The 25,079-nt window shown below is 30.4% G+C and overlaps 1 protein-coding gene and 1 long non-coding RNA gene across 2 annotated transcripts; both read left to right on the forward strand.

Moving 5' to 3' along the window:
• The first annotated feature begins 3,957 nt into the window (after positions 1-3,957).
• On the forward strand, positions 3,958-4,504 carry LOC124806763 (transposon TX1 uncharacterized 149 kDa protein-like). Its single transcript, XR_010639461.1, has 2 exons — positions 3,958-4,204; positions 4,288-4,504. It is a non-coding gene; the product is annotated as a transposon TX1 uncharacterized 149 kDa protein-like (long non-coding RNA).
• A 2,079-nt stretch (positions 4,505-6,583) lies between these two features.
• LOC136082720 (uncharacterized) lies at positions 6,584-7,357 on the forward strand. Its single transcript, XM_065802142.1, has one exon. It carries the CDS (start codon positions 6,584-6,586, stop codon positions 7,355-7,357), a length of 774 nt encoding a protein of 257 aa, XP_065658214.1.
• The last annotated feature ends 17,722 nt before the right edge of the window (positions 7,358-25,079 follow it).

Here is a 25,079-nt window from a genome sequence, read left to right on the forward strand (position 1 = left end):
ACCTTCCACATCACAAGTCCTGTCTACCACAGACAGTGGTACTGAATCTGAAAACTGCAAAAGTAAGAGTGAAGATGATGAAGACGACGACGGTGATAAAGACGATGATGAGGACACTCAGAAAAAAACTAGAAAGCACTACAAAAGTAAATTTGCTGTAAGTATGGTTACATCAAGTGGAGTTTCCACAAAGAAAGCTGCTAAAATATGCAATGTATTATCACAACAAGGTATTGATATTCCAACTCCAAGTCAATCAGCAATTTACAAGTCCATATTCAAAGAGGCAGGTAAATTAAAAAAAGAAATGATACAACAACTTAAAATGGAACAGTGGTCCTTACACTATAACGGCAAACGAATAGATGATAAGGAATATCAGGTAGTTGTACTTCAGAATGAAAGAACTGACGTGAAACTTGATGCACTGCGTTTAAAAGATGGCAAAGCTGAAACTGTTGCTGAAAAAATTGCCAAACTTATTGATGAATACAATTTGTGGAATTCAATTAAGATGATCATTACTGATACAACAAACGTCAATACTGGGAAGAGAAATGGAGTTGTTGTGAAGTTGCAACGTATGTTTAAATTAAAGGGTGTCACAATACCACAATTTATCGGTTGTCAGCATCACGTACTAGACAGGATTCTCCGTCTGGTGATGGACGAAGAACTTGGGGGTGATACCAAATCTCCAAACATTGAATACCCATTTGTGTCTGAACTGTTGAATAAGTATGATGAACTGAAGGATAAGTTTGTGAATGGAACTGTAGAAATTCTTGATAAATCAGGGTGGAGAGACGATATGAAGTTTTTGTACCATTTAACAAGAGTGTTTAGGTTCTATGAAGAACAAAGAAACTTCCCTCTGATTCACTTTCAGAACATTCCTAATATGAGCAATGCCAGATGGAACTCAAGAGCCATTCTCGCCATTCTGGCGTTCATTCTTATGCCTGAAGCGAGAAAGAATTTGGAGAAGGTTTGCAGGTTCATTTCATATGAGTGGGCAGAACATTGGTTTAGTAGTCAAAAGTACAATGACAATGACTTCAAGAATTTATCTGATGTATTGAAGCCTTACAAAAAGGCATTGCAGTCATTCAAAAATCACTGGAAGAAAGAGCCATCCGTCATCGACATACCACGAAGTAATCAGATAGCTGAACGTGCAATCAAGGTGATGCAAGACCTGTATGCTTCCTGCAGAAAGAAAGACAAACTGCAACTTCGATTCATTCTAAGTAATAAGCGCTAGACTCTTTATGAGACGTGAGCATCATGTGACCCATGTACTAAACACAGTAGGCCTATAGACACAGACAGTTATGTATATTGTTGTACTAGACGCTTTGATACTGTTAATTTTGTAATACTTGTATAATTATATATCACATAATGTTTTTTGTTATATCACAGTACATGTTGCATAAATAAATAAAATAACAACAGGAGTATGACTCTTACAACATCTTCAGCCTTTAATATTCATTTACTGTACAAAAGTGTACCTATTGAAAATTCGATTTTTTGGTTTTTGACCTTTTTTCAAAATATGTCAAAATGAAACATCTATTCGTTCTTTTTACATAAAAGTTCATTGAATTACAATGCAGGCCTAGTAGGTTGCAAAAAAGTCATATCCCTAATATATATATATATATATATATATATATATATATATATATATATATATATATATATATATATATATATATATATATATATATATATATATATATATATATTTGTATTAATAAGAAAACATCAAACAATACGAATTCTCTTAATACAAATAATAATTTATTTTGAGAAATTTTCACAGGGTTATGGACACCAGCATCATCAGCTCGTAAAATATTACACAATTTTTTGAACGTTAAAAAAACAGTTTAATAAATTTTTTAACTGGCGTCAGCAGTTGAATGGCTTCTTTTTTTTTTACGTAAGTATAAAAAACGGAGTCCAAAATTTAGTTTTGACAAATTGCCCATTATCGAGATTTATTCCGCCATTCGATGGGAAACATTGGTGCCTCTGTATTTCGAGTGCTTCACATACTTTACGGTCGAATTTTTTTATTTCAACTCTAAGAGTTTTAGTTTTCTCCCAATTTATTTTTTCAGAGCAAAACTTGCTACGTGTGGCAATTGCTGATTGATAATGTTTGCCATCGTTTAAACTTTTTTGGTGTCGTTGAGTTCTTGTTCTAATTTGCAACTTTGTTTCTCCTACATGTTTTTTTGAGCAATTGCATTCAACTAAATATGTTCCAGGTTGGCTATTTTGGGGTAATCTAGATTTATTTTTACATGTTAGTATTGTTCTTAAATTAGGATTTGATTTAAAAACTATTCTATATCCGAATTTTCTAAATATTTTCCTTTACTTTGGTGATAGTGAAGGTATCAACGGTAATGATACTGTTGGGAGAGCATTGTTCTCGGATTAAATTCTATTGTTCTTTTCCTAATTTGATTTGCAATACTTTTTAGTTGGTTTTCGGTGTATATGTATTTGTATTTTTTTTACAGTAAAAAGTAAAAACAGTTTAAAAAGTTAAAACGGAAATAGGCGGTTTAGACCCGAAATCTAAAATAAAATAGAAAAAAAATAGAAAGAAAATTCTAGATATAGAAGCCTTTTTAAAAAAAGTTAGAATTGTGCCCCTCCACTTCGAAACCCGTACCGTCGGCCCTGAACACTAAAAATTAAATATATTTACTAAAATTTAAAAAGAAAAAATCATTTATCCTACATTTGCAAAAATGTAAATATATTAAGAAAAAGCGAATTATCATAAATTAAAATTAATATAATGTAAAAAAAGAAAATTAATCCTAAATTATTACAGAAATGTTTATTTTACTACAATACCCAAATATAGTTGAAACATCTTAAATATTAAATACTTTTAGGTGTCGAAAAAGTGCCAAATCTCCCTGCCGAAATTACCTGTCTTAACCCAACATCCTAAGCCCTGGCATGCTCATGCTTTTTACTTCTGTACAACCAATTTATGTCTTAGTATCTTTCAAAAACACATAAGAAAACCATGTGCAAATAATCTAGGTTTTTTTTTTTTATTTATTTAAATTTTCATGCTATATTTTGCTATACAATGTTATATTCGAAGATATTGTTGGCTTAGCATTGGAACATCCACAAATAGTCATTAAGACTAATCCGAAGTAGCGTCCGTTATTTTTTTTTTTTTAAATAACTTTATTTTTATTAAACCGTTGTTCTAACCCTTAACGAGATAATTATCTAAAAATTAGGTAAAATTTATGAAATTTAATGGTTTTGGACAGTACCAAAAATGTAATCATGATTTTTTACTTTTTTTTTTTAGAAACCTATTTAGAAAAACCTAAAATGAAATGTCTATTATATTTTTGTTGCTTAAATTGCTCCTCAAAGTAGTTGCTGCGCTCCATGCGCAACTTTTCACCAATTGGAGCGAATATTGAGAACTAATCTCACCGAAATAAATACCAATTTTTAGGAAAAAAATTACCAGTGGCCGACTTACATTTTTTCTACAAAGAATCTGAAAAAAAAAAGAATATTTAAATTTATCACATTCAGACTTTGTCTAGATTTTCAGACATTTGCTTTTAAGTAAAACAATAAATGTTTAATGTTAACTTATAAAAATAATATTAATAAAGTAAATCATTGAAAACGATGTTTATGTTTATGTCTATGTTTCACATGTAAATCAGTAAAAAGACTTTGATAAAATTGAGAATGTTTCATAATAATAAAACATATTTAATTTTATCAAAAAACAAGTATAAGATCAAATATACTTCATATGCTATATATAAAACATAGAACATGTTTATTTTATACTTTATAAACAATAAATGAAGTATATAAAATATATTTTATATGTAGAATATAAAGTTTACTTCATATATTAAATATCTTATATTTATTTAAGTATGTACACACCTGTAATGGTTTGTTGTATTTATGCAAGCTTTAAGGGATGATATGTGAAATCATTTTTAGACACTTGTTCGTCAAAGATAAACTTTCCCACAGTTTTTTATTTTCAGGTTTTATAAGACTTTTCGATTGCAATTTTTTTTTCTTTAAACTTTTCATGAGTTTTATAAAAATGAAGTTTGTTTTGATATTTGTGTTAGTTATTGGAATTTTAAATGTGACTGGTGATAGAAGCTCAAACGTAAACATTTAATTAATCATTAATTATTGTTTTATATATTTTTATCTAAATATTTATATTTTTTTTTTCATTTAATTTTTTAGGAATGCTTGGACGAAGGAAAGGAGTGTCGAAAAAATGGGGGAACAAATGAAGAATGCGATGTTGGCGTTCAAATTTGCTTAAATGCATCTGAAATGGAGATGGTTTCTTTGAACAATTAGCTACCATGAAAGGCGTTACCCATATATTTTTATTCAAATTCACTACAGCAAATGATAAACTGTATCTTAATTTTTGTTTTAAAAAACTTTTCTGCTATTTTTTTTTTTTTTTTTTGCTGAATGGTTTATTAATTTCATTTTTCCATTACACTGTAAAACACTTTTCCCTGGTCTTTAATTTGTCATTTTTCAAATTATCGTTTGTTAAGCATAAAAATTTTTTAAATGCGATCAGTAATCATGTTAGGTCCATTTTTTTATATTAGTATTGAGCATTGTAGCATTAGTTATATTGAAAACATTTAACTGTATCATACTTTTGTACTAAACTTTTTAAGATAGAATTTTTTTTTATTTTTTGGGCTCTTGCATAAATTGAGAGCGTGACAGCGCAGTAAATCAGTATCGCGTTATAGTATAGTATACAGTATCGCAACTTGCACGTTATAACGCGACTGTTTTAAGATATTATAAAAAAAATAAAACCACAAGTTCTTTTTTATAAAAAATCTTATTCGTGATTTGAAAAATCTCAACAAAGTAATTAGAAAGTTAAGTTTACCGCGTGAAACAAACGATCTTTTTTTCCCAATACTTTTATAAACTCGTCGTGTCTGTCTGTGAGCATCAAATCTTGTAATCAATTTTTGAGTCACATTCTGATGATAGATTTTCTTCAAATTTTGCATATCTTGCTTGATGACAATAGAATATTCAATAATTAGTTTAGCAATAAGTAAATTAATTTAGTTAGTTTGAACTAAGTTTATTTTTTATACAAAAAAAAAAAAAATTTTTTTAAATAAGTATATTACTTGTTCACTAATATACGCATTGTTTGGTTATATGGATAAGGCGTTGACTTCGTAAACGGAACGTGTGAGCTTCGAAACTCGCCTCTTACTAAATTATTTTTGTTTTTTTACACACACGCATACAGTCGAATACTAATAAAATAAAATAGTAACATCAGAAAAAATTTATTATAAAATTTGTTTTTTAATAACATATAAATAACATATGGTATAGACTACGCTAGGCTCCGTATGAGCTCAATATCAATTTTATTAAGACAATACTTGATTCTAGAACGTAATTTTTTAAGATTTTTTGCATGCCAATTATTCTTGTAGACAAGGCCTTTCAAAATACTCCAAAAATTTTCGATAGGACGACATTCTGGCAAGTTTGCAGGGTTATCCGCTTTCTCAACATAATGCAAGTTTTCCTTGTTTAGGTACATGATTAGGGGAAAGGGGGGTAATTAGTACCGCTGTGCAATTCCTACCAGCGTCATTGTTCTTTTTCTGATTCGTTGAAATTGGCGGAAACACGATAAAATCAAGCCATCAGATGAAATATGTATACAGACCAAAAAATGGCGGAATCAAACGTTAAAGAAGGGTGGTAAGTCTGTTTCCCTTTTTTTACACTATTTGATGTAATAATTACACTGTCCTACTAGTCGTACCTTGCAGGCGTGGATATACGTAACTTATTTATATTTTTTTATGGTGTTAGCCCATCCATTCTTCTTCATTAATAAATACGTTTTTTTCCGATTCACTTTGCCCATTAAAACACTGAAGTAGAAAACTACGTTTAGTCATAGTCGAGTAAATTGTACCTGTGATGATGGGGTAAATCGCACATGTGGTACTAATTACCCGACCTGTGGTACTTTTTAGGCGCTGCAAACATACTTATACGTTGTCAACTTGTTACAGACTACCTGTTATTATATTTTATTCACATTTCTAAATTAAATATAGTACATAGACTTAAAATTGAAATCAATTAGATTATTAGATTTAGCTGCATTTTTTAGCCTAGATTTATCTAGATCTAGTAGATAAATTGTAAAACTTATGATATAATCTATCACTATCACTAGTATCAGTATCATGCCTTTTTTTAAAAGAGTTTTTATACTTATGTATAGGTTATATTAATATTTTTAGCTTTCATGTTAGCTTATTTTTTTTCTTTTTTATTTTCTCTACTGAGTCTTTCTCATCCTTCCCTCGTTGTTTTTCTCTTAAATGGGAATTAGTAGACCTATTTGATTATTAATTAGTATTATTGGCTTGTTTTTAAAAACTTCCCTACCCACATTTTCTGATCTAGATCTATCTAAGCCTATTTGCTTTTTCTAATTATTTTTTTTCTTTTCACTATGTTACATTTTGCAGAACTTTTTTTAGTTTTACACACACATTTTCCTATATTAACAGAAGGTTTTTGCATTTTTGTTTTCAGAAGACAGGCAGCTACATGGACTGAAGAAGATCTAAAAAAAGCACTGCTTGCTTACAAAGATTGGTTTTGTGGGCTTAATGAGTATGCAAGATTGTATGGCATTTCTAAACCCACTTTAAGACGTCATTTGCTGAACAAAAACAAGTTTGCAAGAGATGGATTAAAAGTGAGGGGCAGGTCAACAAATCTTCCACCTGAAGTCGTAGAAGATCTGGTCAAGCACATTCTGCTGCTTGAAGGAATGATGTTTGGCATCACTAGAAAGGACCTAATGCGGTTAGCTTTTCAGTTAGCAGAGGCTAACAACTTGCCACATAACTTTAATAATGCTAAAAGAATTGCTGGCAAAGATTGGTACAACTCTTTTATGAAAAGGCACCCTATACTGAGTTTGCAGCAGCCAGAGCCTACATTAATTGCCAGAGCCTCAAGCTTCAACCGTGCAGCTCTTGGTGGCTTTTATGACAAACTTCAATATATCCTGGATAAGCATTCACTTCAGGCCAAGGATATTTACAATATGGACAAAACTAATTTGTCAACAGTTCCTAAGATTAGACACAAAATTATAGCAACAAAAGGAAAACGTCAGGTCGGTTCTCTTTCCAGTTCTGAGAAGGGTGTTACAACCACTGGTGTATTTTGTATGAATGCTGCTGTCAATTTTCTTCCACCGATGGTAATTTTTTAAACGTAAAAGGATGAAAGATGAGCTAAAAGATGGTGCACTCTCTGGATCAGTTTTTGCATGTAATGATAGTGGATGGATGGACACAGAACTGTTTGAAAAGTGAATTGACCACTTCATAACTTATGTGAAACCATCAAAGGACCACCCTATTCTATTAATATTAGATGGTCATGCAACCCACACAAAAAACTTAAATGCTATTTTGAAAGCATCAGAATCTGGCGTAATAATGCTGAGCCTTCCACCACATACTACACATCGCATGCAGCCTCTTGACATCTCTGTTTTCAAGCCATTGCAGACATATTATGAGCAAGAGGTTGAAAAGAGGCTGCGACTTAACCCTGGAAGAGGAATAACCACGTTTCAGGTGTGTAACCTCATGGGACTTGCTTTTCCCAAGGTTGCCTCAATGTGCAATGCAATAAATGGATTTGGTACCCCTGGTATTTGGCCTTTCAACCGTGATGCTTTTGGAGACCATGAATTCGCAGCATTGGCCATCCGTGATGAAATCCTTGTCACGATTCCTTTTTCAAATGGTATCTCATGCCCTGTTAATACAGATACATCGCAAGCCTTTCAACTTGAAACATCACCAAACATTCAACCAGCTACATCGCAGACCATTCAACTTATGATCGATGCTTTTTTAGAAGTGTTTCCATTAGTCTTAATGAATCACTTCAAAAAGTTGACAGGGATGAAATTGGAATAATCAAGGACTTCCAACAAATGATCCAAGAGAAGTCTTTAGCTGATCTGTTAAGGGCACAAGTGATAAACTACATGTGCCACAATCTCAGTGACTATAAGAAACTTGACCAAGGAACTCTCTTCGCTGATATGCCACCCCATAAACGGTATAAAAACTTTTTGAGAGAGTCGAGGACATATATAACGCAACAACCATGCCTGGAGAGCTGGAACTTATTGCTACCAGCAAACTTATTCAAAGAGCAATAATTGTTCGCAAGCCCAAACACAGTGCTGTACTCAAGTTTGGTATGGAGGAATATCCATCCTCATCACCAGTTATCCTTATGTTTACCAGGGTTGGGGAGGATTTATTTAACAATATCCCCAAAACTAAGAGAACAACTGACAAAAAGAAATCAAGTCAAAATATAAATAAGAAAAATGTCAAGAAAAATAAATGTATCACTAGTACAAGTAGGTTGAAGGGGCAGCAAAAACAGAATTGCCAACCTCTAAAGATAACAAAGGGCAGCGTTGGTACAGCTTCATGTGTGATGAGGACATTGAGGAGGATGTGATCCAGTGTTTAATGTGTGGAGCATGGGTACACGTTGCATGCTCATCATCTGAGTCTCAAAATGGGTCACATGATAGTTATATATGTGAATTATGTCAATAAATAAATTTTACAAGTGTAGAATGAACCAGTAATTGTTTTATTTATTACTTATTATTAGTGCTGAGCTTTTTTTTCTTCATACCCTTTGGTACTTATTAGCCTCACTAGTGGTACTATTTTTACCTTCTTGTGGGTAATTAGTACCGCCTTGTTTATTTTTAGTTTTTATTAGTGTGCTTTTTATTTCAATATTTACATCTTGAAATCATGATTATTTGTTTTAGTTTCATTAATGCTTGTTTCTATCTAAAAATAAACTTTTTCCTACATTTAGTTTTATTTTTATTAATTTTTTTCCTTACGGGGTACTATTTAGCCCCCTTTCCCTACTGTTTTTGCATAGTGAGATGATGCTAAATCTGGCCAGAATACATATGCACCATCTGAATGATACTTATTGATGAATGGAATAAGTCTCTTCTTAATACATTTGTTTAAATAGATTTTTTGAATTACAGCCAGTCCACTTGGTACAAAATAAGGTTGAAAAATTCCATTTTCAGAAAGAGCAATCCATAGAAGTAATTTTTTTTGAAACTTTTGTTTTGTTTGGTATTTAACTGTAGATATGGTAGATTTTACATCACTAGTATAAAATATATCATTTCCATTGATACTGGAGTGATTTAACGTGAAATAAGACTCATCGTCAATGATTGGTTTACGATTTTTGAATTTCTGACGCAATCGACTGCACTTAGTTCTAGCTGCTGCTTTTTGCTGGTCAGACCGTTTCGGAATCGTCATTTTTTTTCTTGATTTAATATTTGTTCCTTTTTTAATTTTTTACTAATGTGTTGCTGAGTGCAGTTGAACTTTTTAGCTGTCTGTCGTTGAGAAACTCCGTCTTCATGGTCAAACATGAGTTTGAGCCTTTCAATGTTTGTCCTGGTCATTTTTTTAGCTTTTACTCCACTTCCTTGAATTCTTTGGTACCCAGATTCACTTTCAGCACGTTTAATTATCTTGTAGATAGTTATTTTAGGTATAATCTCAACTTTAAAGTGGTCATAAGTGAACTTTTTACCAGCATTTTTGTGATTTAAATAAAATTCATACACACGTTTTCTAATCTCTTCTTGTTTTGAATTTATGTTTTTATTCATTTTTCTATAAAAAATAAAAACACATAAAATATTAAAAAATAGATTAAAACAGTTTTCCTATTTTTAAAATCTTATTCCTTTAAAGAGATATGTGTCTTTAAATCCAGTTTCGTTTTTTAGTTGTCAACCGTTAACTTCGGTCATTATAGAAAAAATATAAAAAAAGCATGCAATACTCAAAACTTATAAACCTTCTTTTCTTTAATAATATTTGCTATTACTTCGTTAATATGAATCTATAAAAAAAATGTTAATGCTTATTTGCGACCTGCTGAAATAAATCTTTAGCAAAATAACAATTAGAAAGAAGGTATACTATTAAAATCTAAAACAAGTAAAGTATTAAAATAAATGATCAAGTTTAACTTGAATTTTATAAAGAATCACCAAAATAATTATATTTACAAAAAAAATTAATAGTTTTTCAATAACTATCATTTTTTTTGAAAACTTGTGAAATTTTAAAATATTCTAACTTCGGTCATTCATGGATAAACAACGATTGAGACAATTAGCAGGAATGTTGTAAAATGTTGATATGTTAAAATGCGACTTTGTAAATATGAACTTGTGTTGCGATTGCATAAATTTACAAGTAACTTTACTAGTAAGTTTTGACATTTATAGTGGATACTAACCATGGTATCTTATTTGAATAAAGAGTTTGTTTGTAATTTAAAAATTAATCTGCTTCAAAATAAAATTTACCGGTCTATTTACTGGTAAATTTAAATCTAAATATGAACTAATTACGAAACAATAATATATATTGCAACGCACTGAAATAGTTATTTTTCAGTTTAATACATCTACGTCATCTATGGATTTACGTGACATAGCTGGAATGGCTCGTGGTTTTGAAGGCTGTAGTAAAGGTATGAGTAAAAGGAAAGCAGATATAACATTTGGCTTTAAAAGATCTACTTTCATCGACATAAGTAACGGCAAGCATCTTAAAAGTAGTTGAGCGAAAACATTGAGGACATTTTAGTAAAAACTTTAATATTTATGAGTGGTTATTATATTTATTGTTATAATATTTATTGCATAATAAATGTTATAATATATATATAGTGGTTATAATATCTATTGGTTTTAATTTGACTAGGTTTGAAATACTGTGTGTTGTTAATAACTACTTGGTTAATTCAAATTAAATGTGTTTTAATGGCGGCGAAGTTACACTTGCCTGGTATAACTCATTTTTGCAATTTTTTTGCAAAAAGGTAAATTTCAATTTGATTGTAATGTTTACAAATTGTCCCTTTTTTATAAACTGCTTAATTTATAGCATATTAAAAAGGGATCGTCCATAAATTAGGTAACGCAAACTTTCACAAGAAACAAAACTATGAAAGATCAAAAGTTTGTTGAGATGCTTTTGGGACATTCTTGCTTGTTCATGTTATATTCCAAGGCCAAAGGTATTTATGATGAATTTGGGTATTTATTTTAAGAAGCATTTAAAACAGATGTGAGAAGAATCCGGAAAACTCCGCATTAAAAACTACTATTTAATTATTTGAATTTTTAGGTTGATGTTAAAATGGCTTCTAACTAAGGACGGGCCAAACAGTGCTACTTATGGTGTCACGTAGTTTGGCTTGATGGAAGAACCTGCTTTTCCTGGATGGTTTGAAAAGACATTTGTCCCACATAGTCGCAAGCTTAAAGGATCTAAAGTTTTTTTTTTTTCCATGTCTCGCATGTAACGCTGAAGCTAATTCACTTAGTGAAAGAGGAGAATATTATTATTTTTAAGCTACCGACTCATACATCTTACGTGCTACAACCACTTAATGTAGGCGTATTTCAGACAGTAAAAATTAAATGGCGCAGAATTCTAAATATACATTTCATTAAAAAGGGTTTCAAAAATCTCACAAAACCTAGCTACCCTGGGTTGCTCAAACTGCTTATTGATCAAAGCTTCTTTAACAACAATGTGCGTTCCGGCTTCAAAACAACAGGTATTTTTCCTTTGTGTCGGGAAAAAATAAATATTGAAAAATTAGCTATTAGATCGATATTTTTGCTCAAAGTACTCAAGCCTTACCAACACTGCCTATACCTGTCACCGCAATTCCAGAAATCCCTTCATGTATACTAAAGCATAGAATTTCAAGCACACAAATTTCTTCTAGCTCATTAAAACAAATACGTGAAGTAACATGCTGCACAACTGCTTGTGAGCATTTAAAGACATCAATTTTAAATGCTTTACATGTCAGCCTGCTCAAAGCTTCCGCATCAGAATCAAAACTAAATGTTTCTAATAATAACATGCGTCCCACGAAAAGTCACATTATGACTTCCGAAGAAGCTTTGATAGAACTTACAAATAAGCAAATAATGGCAAAAAATAAGAAGAACGAAATAAAAGCCAGAAAAGTTTTGCGTGGAAAAACAAAACAGGAGGCTAATTCAATTAAGACTCGAAAACGTTTGGGAAAGGAAGCTAGTTTGTTTAACAAACCTACTATTAAACAACGGAAACGACAACTAGTGGAGGCATCCAAAATTCCGACTATATCAAAATCCGAAGCAACTTCCATATATCAAAATTATAAATCTGATGGTTCTTTAAATTCAAAAAAATGTCAAGTTCGTGACATTTTGGAGATCAAATTACAGCTCAACAACAATTATGGATGCATTGCAAATCCTGTCACAATTAGTTGTGTGAATCTTGCTGTTCTACTTTGGTCGACGATATGTGCTAGAATTGCTAATAAACATACAAAGTTTATTTAAACAAACTAGTTTTTTTTTTTTTGTTAAAAAACTCTTTTTAACTTAATTGAAAAAAATATATATATTTTTTTAAATGTCTTTTTATTTTTATTTAAAAAAAGTGATAAAGACCAAAGTAATAATAAATCAATAATGTCATCATTAGAGCAGCCATAGCGCAGTGGTTAGCGTGCTTGCCTCAGAAGGTCCGTGGTTCAGCATCACTTCTGGGAAAGTTTTATAACATCAGTAAGGAAGGAGGCGTGAACTTCCTTACAAATGCTCTTCCGCGGTGCTCTGTGATAAGACCGTAAGGACTTCTTGGGGCACCTAAAATAAAAATTAAAAAATAAAACAAAACAAAAAAACGAACTATAAAACAACATTTAAAAATTATTTTTCATTATTCGTGACGTATGCGTTTTTACGATTTATATAGCGACCGAACTTGTGATATGGTGTTGAAAGTTCGGTCAAAATAGATGTTCTCGTTTCAAATTAAATATTGAGTACTAGTTTTTATTTTTTATTTTTTTATTTTTACAATATCAAGTATTCATATAGTTGCCTGTATGTTTCAGGAAAAAAAAAATTGAAAACTTTTTATTTATGCGTGATAAATAAATGTTTAAAGCTTAAGTGACCGAACTTAAGCAATTTTACGGTAGTTGTTTTGAAAACTAAAAATGTTCAAGTAAACTAGTTCATGAACCAGTATGCAGGGCCGACGACACGGGTTTCGAAGTGGAGGGGTGGGGGGGGACACAATCATCAATTTGTAAGAAAAGTTCTCCATATCTAGATTTTTCTTAAAAAAAGCCCCCCGGTGTTTTCAGCTCTGTTATGATCATATACCGTAGATTTCCCTAATTCCGAACAGCTTTAATGTTCACATCTTTTATTTTTGTGGGATTTTTAAAAAGAAAACTTATTAAATTTGAAGACAAGGGTAATGAGAATATGAAAAAATATTTTTAAAATATGTATTAATACCATGAAATTTTTTAATCGCAAGTAAAGTACCTTTTAAAACCCTTTGATTATATGAAGGTACTAGATGTTTATAAACTTAACATATTTATTGTCTTATGTTTTAGTTTTATACGGAAAAACGATTTATCTTTATTTGTTTTAAACGACCTTTTTTCTTTAAAACCAATAAATAAATACACATTAAGAAATAATAGTTTTTTAAATAAACCTTTTTGTAAAACCAAGTTCAATCAATTTTGTATTTCATACCGTGCACCCCATCTTTGGAATAATATAATATTACCAAATTTTGATCCTTCCACTACTTTTCCTGTTTTTAAAATTAAGTTAAAAAATTCATTCTCTCTATGGTCAACATTCTAAAATTCTAGTAAAAATGTATGTAAAATGTATTTGTTAAATCTTCAGCATATTATATACAGTATTGGACAAAGCATTTGCAACCAACATCGAACAATGCTAAAAAGTGTTCCTAATTTTACATGTCTTAAAAACGAAACGAACTATACTACCACAGCAAACAGTTCAGGAGTCTGGAGTCATAGCATGCCATGACATGAGCAATCAGCTGACAGGTGACAGCACACAGGCAGAATTTCGTTGACAAGTGCCATTTTGCAGCGGACAAAATAATTACAACTTTCTTGGTTTGTTTCATTTTCTTTAGTCTGGTCCGTGTCAACATCACGGAAGTTTTTTAATAATTAAAGGAAGTATCCAGAAGTTTCCAGAAGTTTCCAGAAGCATGCTGAAGCTTCCAGAAGTTTCCAGAAGAAGCATCTGGAAGCATCCAGTAGCATCCAGAAATATCCAGAAACATTCAGAAGCATCCAGACGCATCCAGAAGCTTCCAGAAGCATCGAAAAGAAGCATCTAGAATCTTCCAGAACAAATTCACACAGGTTCATGTAATTCAGTCAGTATATGGAAGTCAATCAGTCAGTATTATCAAGACAGTTTATCGAAGTGAGTTTTATCAAAGTGTTTTATCGAAGAACATCAATACAAGAAGTGAATTACAACAAGTGTTTCATTACATCAATACAGTCCACATCCAACCAAGACATTGTGTTCCACAGGTAAGCCTTGAGAAGTTGTGTCCCACACGGTAAGCCTTGAGAAGCGTGATTATTTATTTTTATTATTTTTATGACTTCAAGTGCAAAAATGGCTCCCGGCAGTCTTGGATTGGAACTATGAAAGAAAATTATTGGCGATTACGTAAGTGGAATGTCACAAAAAAGTATTTGTCCCTGGATATCATCAGTCGAGATACAAAAGCAATTAGAGCTGCATGTATCGGACCGAACAATCAGACGACGTGCTGTTGAAGCCGGATTGTTTTCTCGACGCCTTGCAAAGAAACCGCTGATTTCACTAAAAAACCAGAAGAAAAGACTCCTGTTTGCTACATCTCATATTGACTGGAATGTGCAGAAACGGCGAACTGTCCTGTTCAGTGACGAATCGAAGTTCAACATCATTGAGAGCGATGGCATTTGCCGTATACGTCGACCGGCCGGAAAACGCCTCGATTTACGTTACTGCAATAAGACTGTGAAGCATGGTGGAGGAAATGTAATGGTATGTGGGTGTTTTTCTGCTACCGATCTAGGTCCAATACATCGAAACAATGAAATAATGGACCGTTTCATGTATAAAAATATCCTGAAAGATGTTATGTTACCTCATGCTGAATGGAATATGCCAATAATATGGGTTTTTCAGCAAGACAACGATCCGAAACACACTGCAAAAGTAGTCAAGCAGTGGTTTCAAGACAACCACCTATCGGTGATGGATTGGCCGCCTCAATCTCCGGATCTCAACCCTATCGAGAACCTGTGGGAGATTGTCAACCGCAGAATTAATCGTGAAGGTGTTCGTAATAAGGATCAACTGTTTGAACAAATCCAAAAGGCCTGGGCAGCAATTCCACAAAGTTTCATTGATCACCTGATTGAATCTATGCCTCGAAGATGCAAGGCTGTGATCGACAATAAAGGATTCACCACGAAACATTGATAGCGAAATACAGCTTGATCAACATTTTGTCGAGTTGCACTTGTTTTGTCCAGAAGGAAATCAACTTTTTTTAAATACTTTTGATTAATTTATTAATTTTCGTGTACAAATAATGAACTTTGTGATGAATAAAACTTGAAGAACTTTGTCTCTAAACAGTTACATAGTTACTTCTCTAAATTGAAAAAATGCAGCACTTTTATATAAAGAAACTAAATTACCATTATTTGGTTGCACTCGTTTTGTCCAATACTGTATATAAATGTGTTGTATCTTTGCATTTGCATTTATAAATAAATATTTTTATTTTTTAAGGTTCTGATGATAAGATCCTTATGATCTTCTTTCGGAATCCTAGTTTTATATTGTTATTACGTTGAATTGTATCAGTTACGTAATTGTATTACGACTTATGTTTATGTATCAATTGTATTACGACTTATGTATTATGTAACTCAAAAAAAGCAGAAACTCATTATAAACTCAAAAAAAACAGATCTTTGACATAGTTGCTAATATATCTTTTTAACATAATTAGGACAAAAGCAAATTACTTCATAAAGACTTTTGTCAGCAACTCCTTCTCAAGAAGAACAAAATAGTTACCATTTTTAAGATCATATATGCAAAACTCATATTGCAATAGTTAACGTAGATAAAAAAAATCTCCCAGACAGAGATACACGGAAGAAACAAATTTTGCATAAAATCAAATACAATTTACATACTCATTTTTATCATTCTTACACTTGCAGTTTTGATTTCCTGTGTTTTTATGTAAAATATGTTTGCTTGACTTTTGTAAATCTCAATATCTGCTCGATAAATTTTTTTGAATTGTCATTAAGTTTTGGATTTTTTAGTTTAATTTTTAACTCTTTACACATTTCATAATTGATTTCTACCAAATAATAGCCAAAATATTCGAAGGAATATTTTAAATAAAACGTGTATATTTAACTGGATGACCTGGATATTTTTGTTTGAATAAAGTATGCACAATTATTGCATCTAGATTATAGTCGTGCATCTATTGAACAGGTAATGGCTAAATATGCTCATGCACTTAGAATAATATATCACCAGGTTATGCGTTGTACTGCAATCTCTCAAATTAATCTCTGTGATCTATGGGCTTCTCTTTTTTTTAAGAAAACAAAAAACGTCAACCTTGCCCCATAAAAATACCATGCATATAACGCTTTCTTGCATACTTTTTTTCTAACACCGTTTATCTTAATTTCGATAAATAAAGTTAAACTAATTTTTCTTAGTTTCTTCAGATCTTGACCATTTTTTCTGTACTTTCTTTCAATAATTTATGCCACAATTTGTTAAGAAACTCTGCAGAACTTTTCATATCATACTTAGATGTAAGTTTCATGCATTTTGAATTACAGCTGTAAATAAAGAAAAAGGTAAAAAAAGATCTTGATGTAGTAATATAATAACTATATTATCAACTAGAGGTTAGAGATAATATAGGTAATTAGTTAGAGATAATATAGGTAATAGTATTTGTTATTTGTATTTAGTATTTGTTAAATATTATAGATAATATAGATAATTGATATACAATTTATTATACTTATAGAAATAATATTTGTTTTACCGTCAATTATTGGTGGTAAAACAAATAATGTTGACAAACTAAACAATGAAAATTAAAAACTAATTTTCAAGAAGCTCCTGTATGACTTTGTGCTTAATCATTCTCTTTGCGGTTTTTATGATGTATGAGAAATAAATGTTAAATAACAAAAAAGACAAGAAAACCATCCTAAATAATAGATTGAATCAAAATTTTTTGTTGAATTATGATTAATATTATGTAAATGTTCGCACTATAACAGTTCTAGATACCCGGTGGAAAATCGGCTAATGACATTCATAGCATTAAAGACTGCAATTTGGCCATAAGGATCGCTGGCCAGATAAGCTAGCAACTTGCTCATTATACAAGCTAGCAAATATCTAGCTATATAAATTAACAACTAGCTAACTGTATAAGCTAACGACTACCTAGCTTTATAAACTTACGACTAGCTAGAGACAACTCGTAACAATAAAGAACACGGTTTACCCACGAGGATCGCCTTTCAAATAAACTAGCAATTTGCTTACAATAGCTCCTAGCTATAAATGCAGCTCTTTGGCTTCTAGGATTGCTAGCCATATAAGATAGCAAAAACTCGTAACAATAAAGACAGCGATTTGGCAACGCGGATCGCTAGCTACTTACTTTAATAACTCCACAATAAACCAATCTATTTAGCTAGAAGAATTGCTAGCTAGTATGACAGGGGACTATGTTTTAATAAGAATCCAAATAAGGTTATAAAAAAAATAAAAAGCAAAATGTAAAAACTATTTTAACAAAAAGGTTGAAATTTCTGCCTGATTTCAATAGATTAAAATGGATCATTTCTTAAAATTAAAGCTTAATAATTTTTCTTACATAAACTTTGTAAACACTTTTGAAAATTATTTAATATGTAAGATAGTAAAATACAGTTTTTAAATTCTACTTTTTAGTTTTTTTACTTCTGTTTAACTTTTAAAAATAATTGACAAAAAAAAGTTATAAACACTAAAAAAACTGTTTGCTATAAGCATCAGCATGATGGTAAGTTAGTATCTAAAGTGTCAGCCGCAATTAAATTTTTTTATTATTTTTTGTAACACATCAAGCGCGCGCAAACCTGTTCCGATTTTGATTTGTTGTAATTCAAATTAGAGTTTTTTTACATTTCTTGTGTATCCTTAAATAAACTTATAAACCTATTAACTAAAATTAAATTTCATTTACTAAAAATAAATGGCAATAATAAACGTTTTTATTATTTTAAAAAACTTTTCTTTTTAAGAACTTCTTTTTAAGCTTCCTAATTTGCAAATTTTAAATTCTTTTGGAATAGAACTATAAAACTAAACTCTTTTATGGTTTTTAACCTCATTTTGTTTTAATTGCAATTTGGAAGTTTTTGTTACAATAACTCAAAATTTTTGAAATTAGTTAACAGTATCATGAGTAAATATTTAACAGTTTAAAAATAGAAGATGCACCAAAATATAGAAAGAAGTTAACTCTTAAAAACGGGCAGGTTTTACCGTATTCATTTAAAATCGAACGAATAGAATGGAGCAACGATATCAATCGTTTGCCAAACATAACATGGCAAGATGTTACTTAATATTTAATTGATACATCTAGCATGTACACAAAAAAATCAATTAGAGAATTTGAATCCTTAGAAGCATACGATTACTTGTGGCCACGTACAAGAATGTTTTTATAATAAAATATCAAATGATGGCAAATTCTATTTTATTAAATCCAAGTTTATTATCAAAATTTTTATTTTGAAAAATAAACTTTTTTAAAAGTTAAATGAAAATAATTAAAAGTATTTTTTTTAATAATAGGTTTTGCCAAATCAATGACAGAACAGCAAAAGTATTTATGGTGTATGAGTTTGTCTTGAGAAAGAACATGGCTGGGTACTATTTGCTAATTGCTCATGTATGGCTGGATTAGGCTCAGCATGTAGCCATCTTGCAGCATTATTATTTAAATTAGAAGCAGCTTCATATTTAAAGTTTAATGAAAATTTATCTCCAAAAAGTACTCTATGTGCTTGGAAAAATAGCATAAAATCTATTCAACCTGCTTCATTGCAGAATAATTATCAAGCTCAATGTTATTAGGTTGGATAGATGGTAGTATTGATAAAGACTGTCGTTTTTTACATAAAGCTTGATAGCAGCCTTTTCTTTTTATTTATCAAACTATAAATTGGAGCAGCTCGTTGGTGGCGAATTATAAATGGACTCCAGTCAATACCAGATGGATTATTAGATTTTATCGATATGAACTAAAGTAAAAATAAAAAAATAAAAAAAAAAGAAATAAAAACATTTAAAAAAAAAAAGAATAAATATAGTTAGCAACTATAGTAAAATATAAAAAATTTTACTGTTGAGTAAAATATTACTCAACAGTAAAATATTACTCAACAGTAAACCTCAAAAAGTTAATGTGTGTTTTATAAATTTACTTTTTAAATTTTTAGTTTATTTTGTATTTTAAAGGTTCTCGATGAAAAGACTAGGCTTTTGCAAGTTTCCTTACAACTACATAGTACTGTTTTAATATATTAATACATATTTTCAACGACAACCACAAGCAAGTCAAATAAATTTATTTCAAAACACCACATTAAAATTATCTACATAAAACTTTTGTTCAACTAATTTTTGTAAAAAAATAGTTATCCAGATTCCCAACAACACTTATTTCGGGCCAAAAAAATAATAGATTTTGATCATCTGCTTTAATACAATTGGTGAATTTTTTTTTTTTTACTTTTTCTTATTAAGAAATTTCAAATAACAAGTTCTAGTAATAAATAAAGTAGTGAACGGAAACTTTCGGCTTCGGCCGAAACCGAAACCGAAATTTCTGCTTCAATAATTTTTTTACTTTTCCTGTTTTGGCCGAAATTTCGGTTCAAACCGCAACCGAAATGAGCCGAAACTTTTATAAAATTTTTTTTAAGTTTTAATTTAGAGTGAGATAATGACGGTTTCCTAATTGTAATCGTTTGTTAGTAAATCAATTTTTAATTATAACAATTCTAGAAATTTTAATTGAAATCACGTTACATAATAGTTTTAAATTACTATTCTCAAAATCATTCTTAAAATGAATTAACATTTAAGTAAAGCAACCCAAACCAATAGTTTCATCAAAAGTTTCTCAGTGCTAAATTTTACAATGGAAAATAATCGATAAAAAACTGGTTTATAGAATCATTTTACCGTGACATGTAGTGATTTTAAACACGGAACTTGCAATATCTGCAATTTGAAAGTATCTCGTGGATCGCACAATCTAAAACTTCAATCACTTAGCGGACTTTCATCACATTTAAGAAGTCATTTACTCTAAAAAATCTCCTAACTGAAAAAGCAATACTCACAACTACCAGCAGTCCTGAAAATATACCAACTTCAGATCAAGTTGAGCCTATTACAATTAAAAAAAGAACAATACCCTTATTTGACACCAGAACAAAACAACAGAGGGCTGAAATGTTGCAATTTGCAATGCCTGGTTGGGTTGACAAAATCTCAAAAATTGATTCAAACTCCAAAGAAGGTCTGAAGTTTCATAGATTTATATTAAAAAACAACATTAAAAGCAAAGTTTGGTTTGGAAAAAGTAGCAAAGAGATTCCTACAACCTCGACCAAGTTTTTAATTGCTGGAGACATTCTTTCAAATGAAAGAAACAGACTTTTGCCAGAAAACATGAAAAAAAAATGTATTTCGCAGAGAAAATACTTCAATTATTACCTTTAATTATTGAAATTATAGTTTTTATCAAAATATGTTTCATGGTGATTGCTTAGATATATGTAAAATAGTTTTTTTTGCTTTAATTCGGTGATCATAAAAGGTTCAGGGATTTTGAACTTTCTTTTTCAAATTTCGGCCGAAATTTCGGTTTCGGTTTCGGCCAAAATTTCGGTTTTGTATTCGGCTACGGCTTCACTGAACCGAAATTTCGGTACTTTCGGTTTCGGCTCAAATTTCGGTTTCGGTCAATCACTAAAATAAAGTAATACTACAAAAAAAAGAATTGATTATATGAACCAATTGATTTTTAGAACAATGGCAAAATAATAAAATATGTTATCTCTTGAACTGCCAGCTCGCATTTTGCAATACATTACTAGCTCTTAGAACATTGCAGAGTAAAAAAAAAAGAAAGCACAAATTTCGGATTCGCTCATTGTTAGAAAAACCGTTGTGAAAAAGGAGCATTTAACAAACATATTCCTAAGCTAGGACTTCATGACAGAGAATTTTATCATCGTTTTTACAGAATGTCGCCAGAAAGGTATGAACACTTGTTGTCAATAATTGCACCTAGCATGACAAAAAAGTCATGTCAAAGTCGTCAAACTACATCACCCTTAGAACGATTGACTGTGATACTGAGATACTTGGCTATAAACAAAAGCTTTTTTTTTTAGACTAGACAGAACAACTGTGTGCAACATTAAAAATGAAACAACAAAGGCTATTTAGGATGTGTTACAACCATGTTCTTCATCTAAAGGCACCAAGTATATCAAATAAGTGGGAAAAATTGGTAAATGAAATTGAAAATAAATGGAACTTTCCTAATTGTATTAGGGCCATAGATGGTAGACATGTATATATAGAAGCTTCTAGTTTGAGTGGATCAGCATAATACAACTACAAAAACTATCCTAATATGGTTTCGGTAGCCATATGTGATGTAAAATATTGCTTTACTTTGATATATATAGGTAGCTACACAGAGATAACGATGCTTCTATATATCAATAAAAGTAAAATAGGTAAAGCTTTCAAGAACTTATTCAAACTTCCTAAAAACTGACAACAAGTACCACCGGTAATAGTTGGTAATGATATTTTTGCATTGAAATCATGGTTAATGAAGCCTTTTTCTGGTGAAAATTTTACAACCAAAGAATGTATTTTTAACTATCTATTATCTAGGACTAGACGAACAATTGAAAACACAATTGGAATTATGGTAGCTAAATGGAGAGTATAAAGACATCCAATAAAAGCAACCCCAGAAAATAATGAAAACATTATAAAAGCTGCAATTTGAATATATAATTATTTAAGGATTAATGGCGGCATTAACTATGTACCATATGGATTTGTTGATTTGGAAGCAAATTCTGGTGAAGTTGTTCCTGGAGACTGGAATAAAATAACACTTGAAGGTAGTTCTTTACATATTTTACTTCGATGAATAAGCAATCAATACACAACAGATGCTAATATTGTAAGATTGACGCAAACAGAGTATTTTAATCATCTAAGTGGATCCTTGTCATGGCAACAAAACTATGTAACTAGCTGTGGGCATGATCTAGCAAGATCTAGAATCAGGAACTATAATTTTTTTGGAACAATGAAAAAAAAAAATATTTTGCTTGTATTATTAATATATATTGAAATAATTCCAGAGCAGCTAAATATATTTATTTTGGCAACTGTTTGAGTTTTAGGAGGTAGTCTTTTGATTGTAGCACAAATAGATTGAAAAAAATGTGTAATATTGTCGCTTTCTTTATGTGCACTAATTCCTGATGTTGCATTAATACTGTTCATAGTAGTAAGTATTGCATCTTGAATTTTTGTATTTTTATCTGATAGAGATCTTTTAAACTTTTTTTTTCTAAAATATATAGGATATTTTATTTCATTTAACGATTTTTGTTGATTACTGAATATAATTTGCGTGTATTAGAAGAAAAATTCAATACACTTGTGTTTTCACTTAAATTTTCATTTTCCACTTCTGCCTGATGACTAACTTTTTCGTCATAGTTCATAGTATCATAACTTATACAAGAAATAGGTGATTCTGTTGTGATTCTGTTGTTATTGCTTTATCTCCAACATTATGTTGTATCTCTATGGCCAATGTAAACATTTAACCACTGCCAAAAATTGTACTCTTTACTGATAACAATTCGCCCTGAGTCAGAAGGCTCTACTACTTTTTTTTTCTTTAAAAAGCAACCATAAGCCGATTTTATATTTTTGTATTTTGATTCACATTTTTGGTCAGTTAAACCATAAAAACACAAATAGTTGCTCAAGAATTTTTTAAAAAAGTATTGTTCTGCAATTCAGTATCAAATTTGTTGTATAGCACATAATACTTCTGCACTTCCTGCAAAAGCTTTCTTTTATAAATCTTTCTTGTTCAAGTTCCATATGTAGACCACGGGCCATAGTATAAAAAGATGCTTTAAAGTTATCTTTCGTGGTGCAGTCGTGAGATCTAGAAAATTCCAATGTAAATGAACGTTTTAAATTGGGAAAATTCAAAAATAAAAATTCATCAATTCCAAACCCCGCAATTCTTGACTTATCGAGCTTCGAAAAACCATCTAAACGATCTATCGATTTTTTTTTTTCGATTATTTGTATTTACTATGAAGAAAAAAAAATTTTTCTCGATAATGTAATTGGATTTTAAATTTCTAATGGTTTAAAGACAAAAAAAGTTTTTTTTTAACACAGTTACTATGGTATCGCATTAACGTGTTGCTATCGTGTAAAATATATCGACTTTATCGATTTAGACAGTAAAACAAGTTTTTACAACTTGATTTTCTTTAAAAAAGTGTTTTTATTTATTTAAAAATGTTAAATCTAAAAAGTTATTAGTTAAAGAACTTGATTTACTGCAATACAAATACTTTTAATAAGCCTTTCTTCGTATTTGTCATAATCATCAACACAATCATCGTAAACATCGTCGTCAGCAGCAGAATCAGTGTTCTTTCACTTTGTTCAGTCACATAAAAGTAAATTTATTTACAAGCAGCATTTAGTTTCACAACAAATTGTATAATTACACTTTACGAAGTTCAGTACACTTTCTAGCGCTAGTCAGGGTTGGCGCAAGATTCTTAAACCATTCAACGATTTCTGCTTCACTAATTAACCTAAATTACGCATATCGTTCATCATTTCCTTGCTCAGCAGCTCAGTGAAGTAATCATGCATCTTTTGTTTTCTGCCAGACGTAGATAAGGCACTGACTACAATGGTCAGTGCAACATCGACGTCTATAGTTTTTCATGATTCGTCATAATTTGATCGTCATAATTTCTTCATGAACAGACGTGTTTTGCAACGTAAAATTTAAACGAAAAAACTACTTAGTATTTTTAAGTTTTTAGTATTAAATTTTAACATTTCTCATTATCCGCATCAAAAGTTTTCATTCAAAAAGTAAGTTATTTATATATATATTATAATATATATTTATCTATTAATAATAATCTATTACAATGGATAAGAAAAATAATAGTGATTTTAAGAAAAATAACGACTCTAATATCGAAACAGATGAATTCGTTATATCAATAAATATGGTTCGTAAAATCTTTCAAGAAATGTTTATAAAACAACAAAATGACATTTTAAAAATTATATCTGGAAACCTAAAGTTAACAAATGACAGAATTGACATATTATTAAAAGAAGCAAATAATTCAAAAGAAAAATGCGATTTGTTAGAAAAGGAAAATGGAAAGTTAAAAGCCGAATTTAAAATATTATGTGAACGAATAAAAATCTTGGATAATGTAAATAAAGATATAGAAGAAAGTTTAACAGTCACACAGGACATTCAAGAAAAAAAAGTAATTGAGCTGGAAAAAAAATTAATAATAAAAATAGCCTTAGTGGAGGTGAAAATATAAAGTTAAGGCAATTGGAGGACAGGCTTAGGAGAAACAATCTGCGAATTGATGGAATTACCGAAAACGAAAATGAAAATTAGGACGACACTGAAAAAAAAGTAATAAGTTTATTTGAAAACAATCTTTCTCTAAGTAATATAAATATAGAAAGACCTCATAGAACTGATAAAAAGGATGGTAACAAATCAAGGACA

The sequence above is a fragment of the Hydra vulgaris genome, chromosome 07 (assembly GCF_038396675.1).
Source record: "Hydra vulgaris chromosome 07, alternate assembly HydraT2T_AEP".
Lineage (NCBI taxonomy): Eukaryota > Metazoa > Cnidaria > Hydrozoa > Anthoathecata > Hydridae > Hydra > Hydra vulgaris.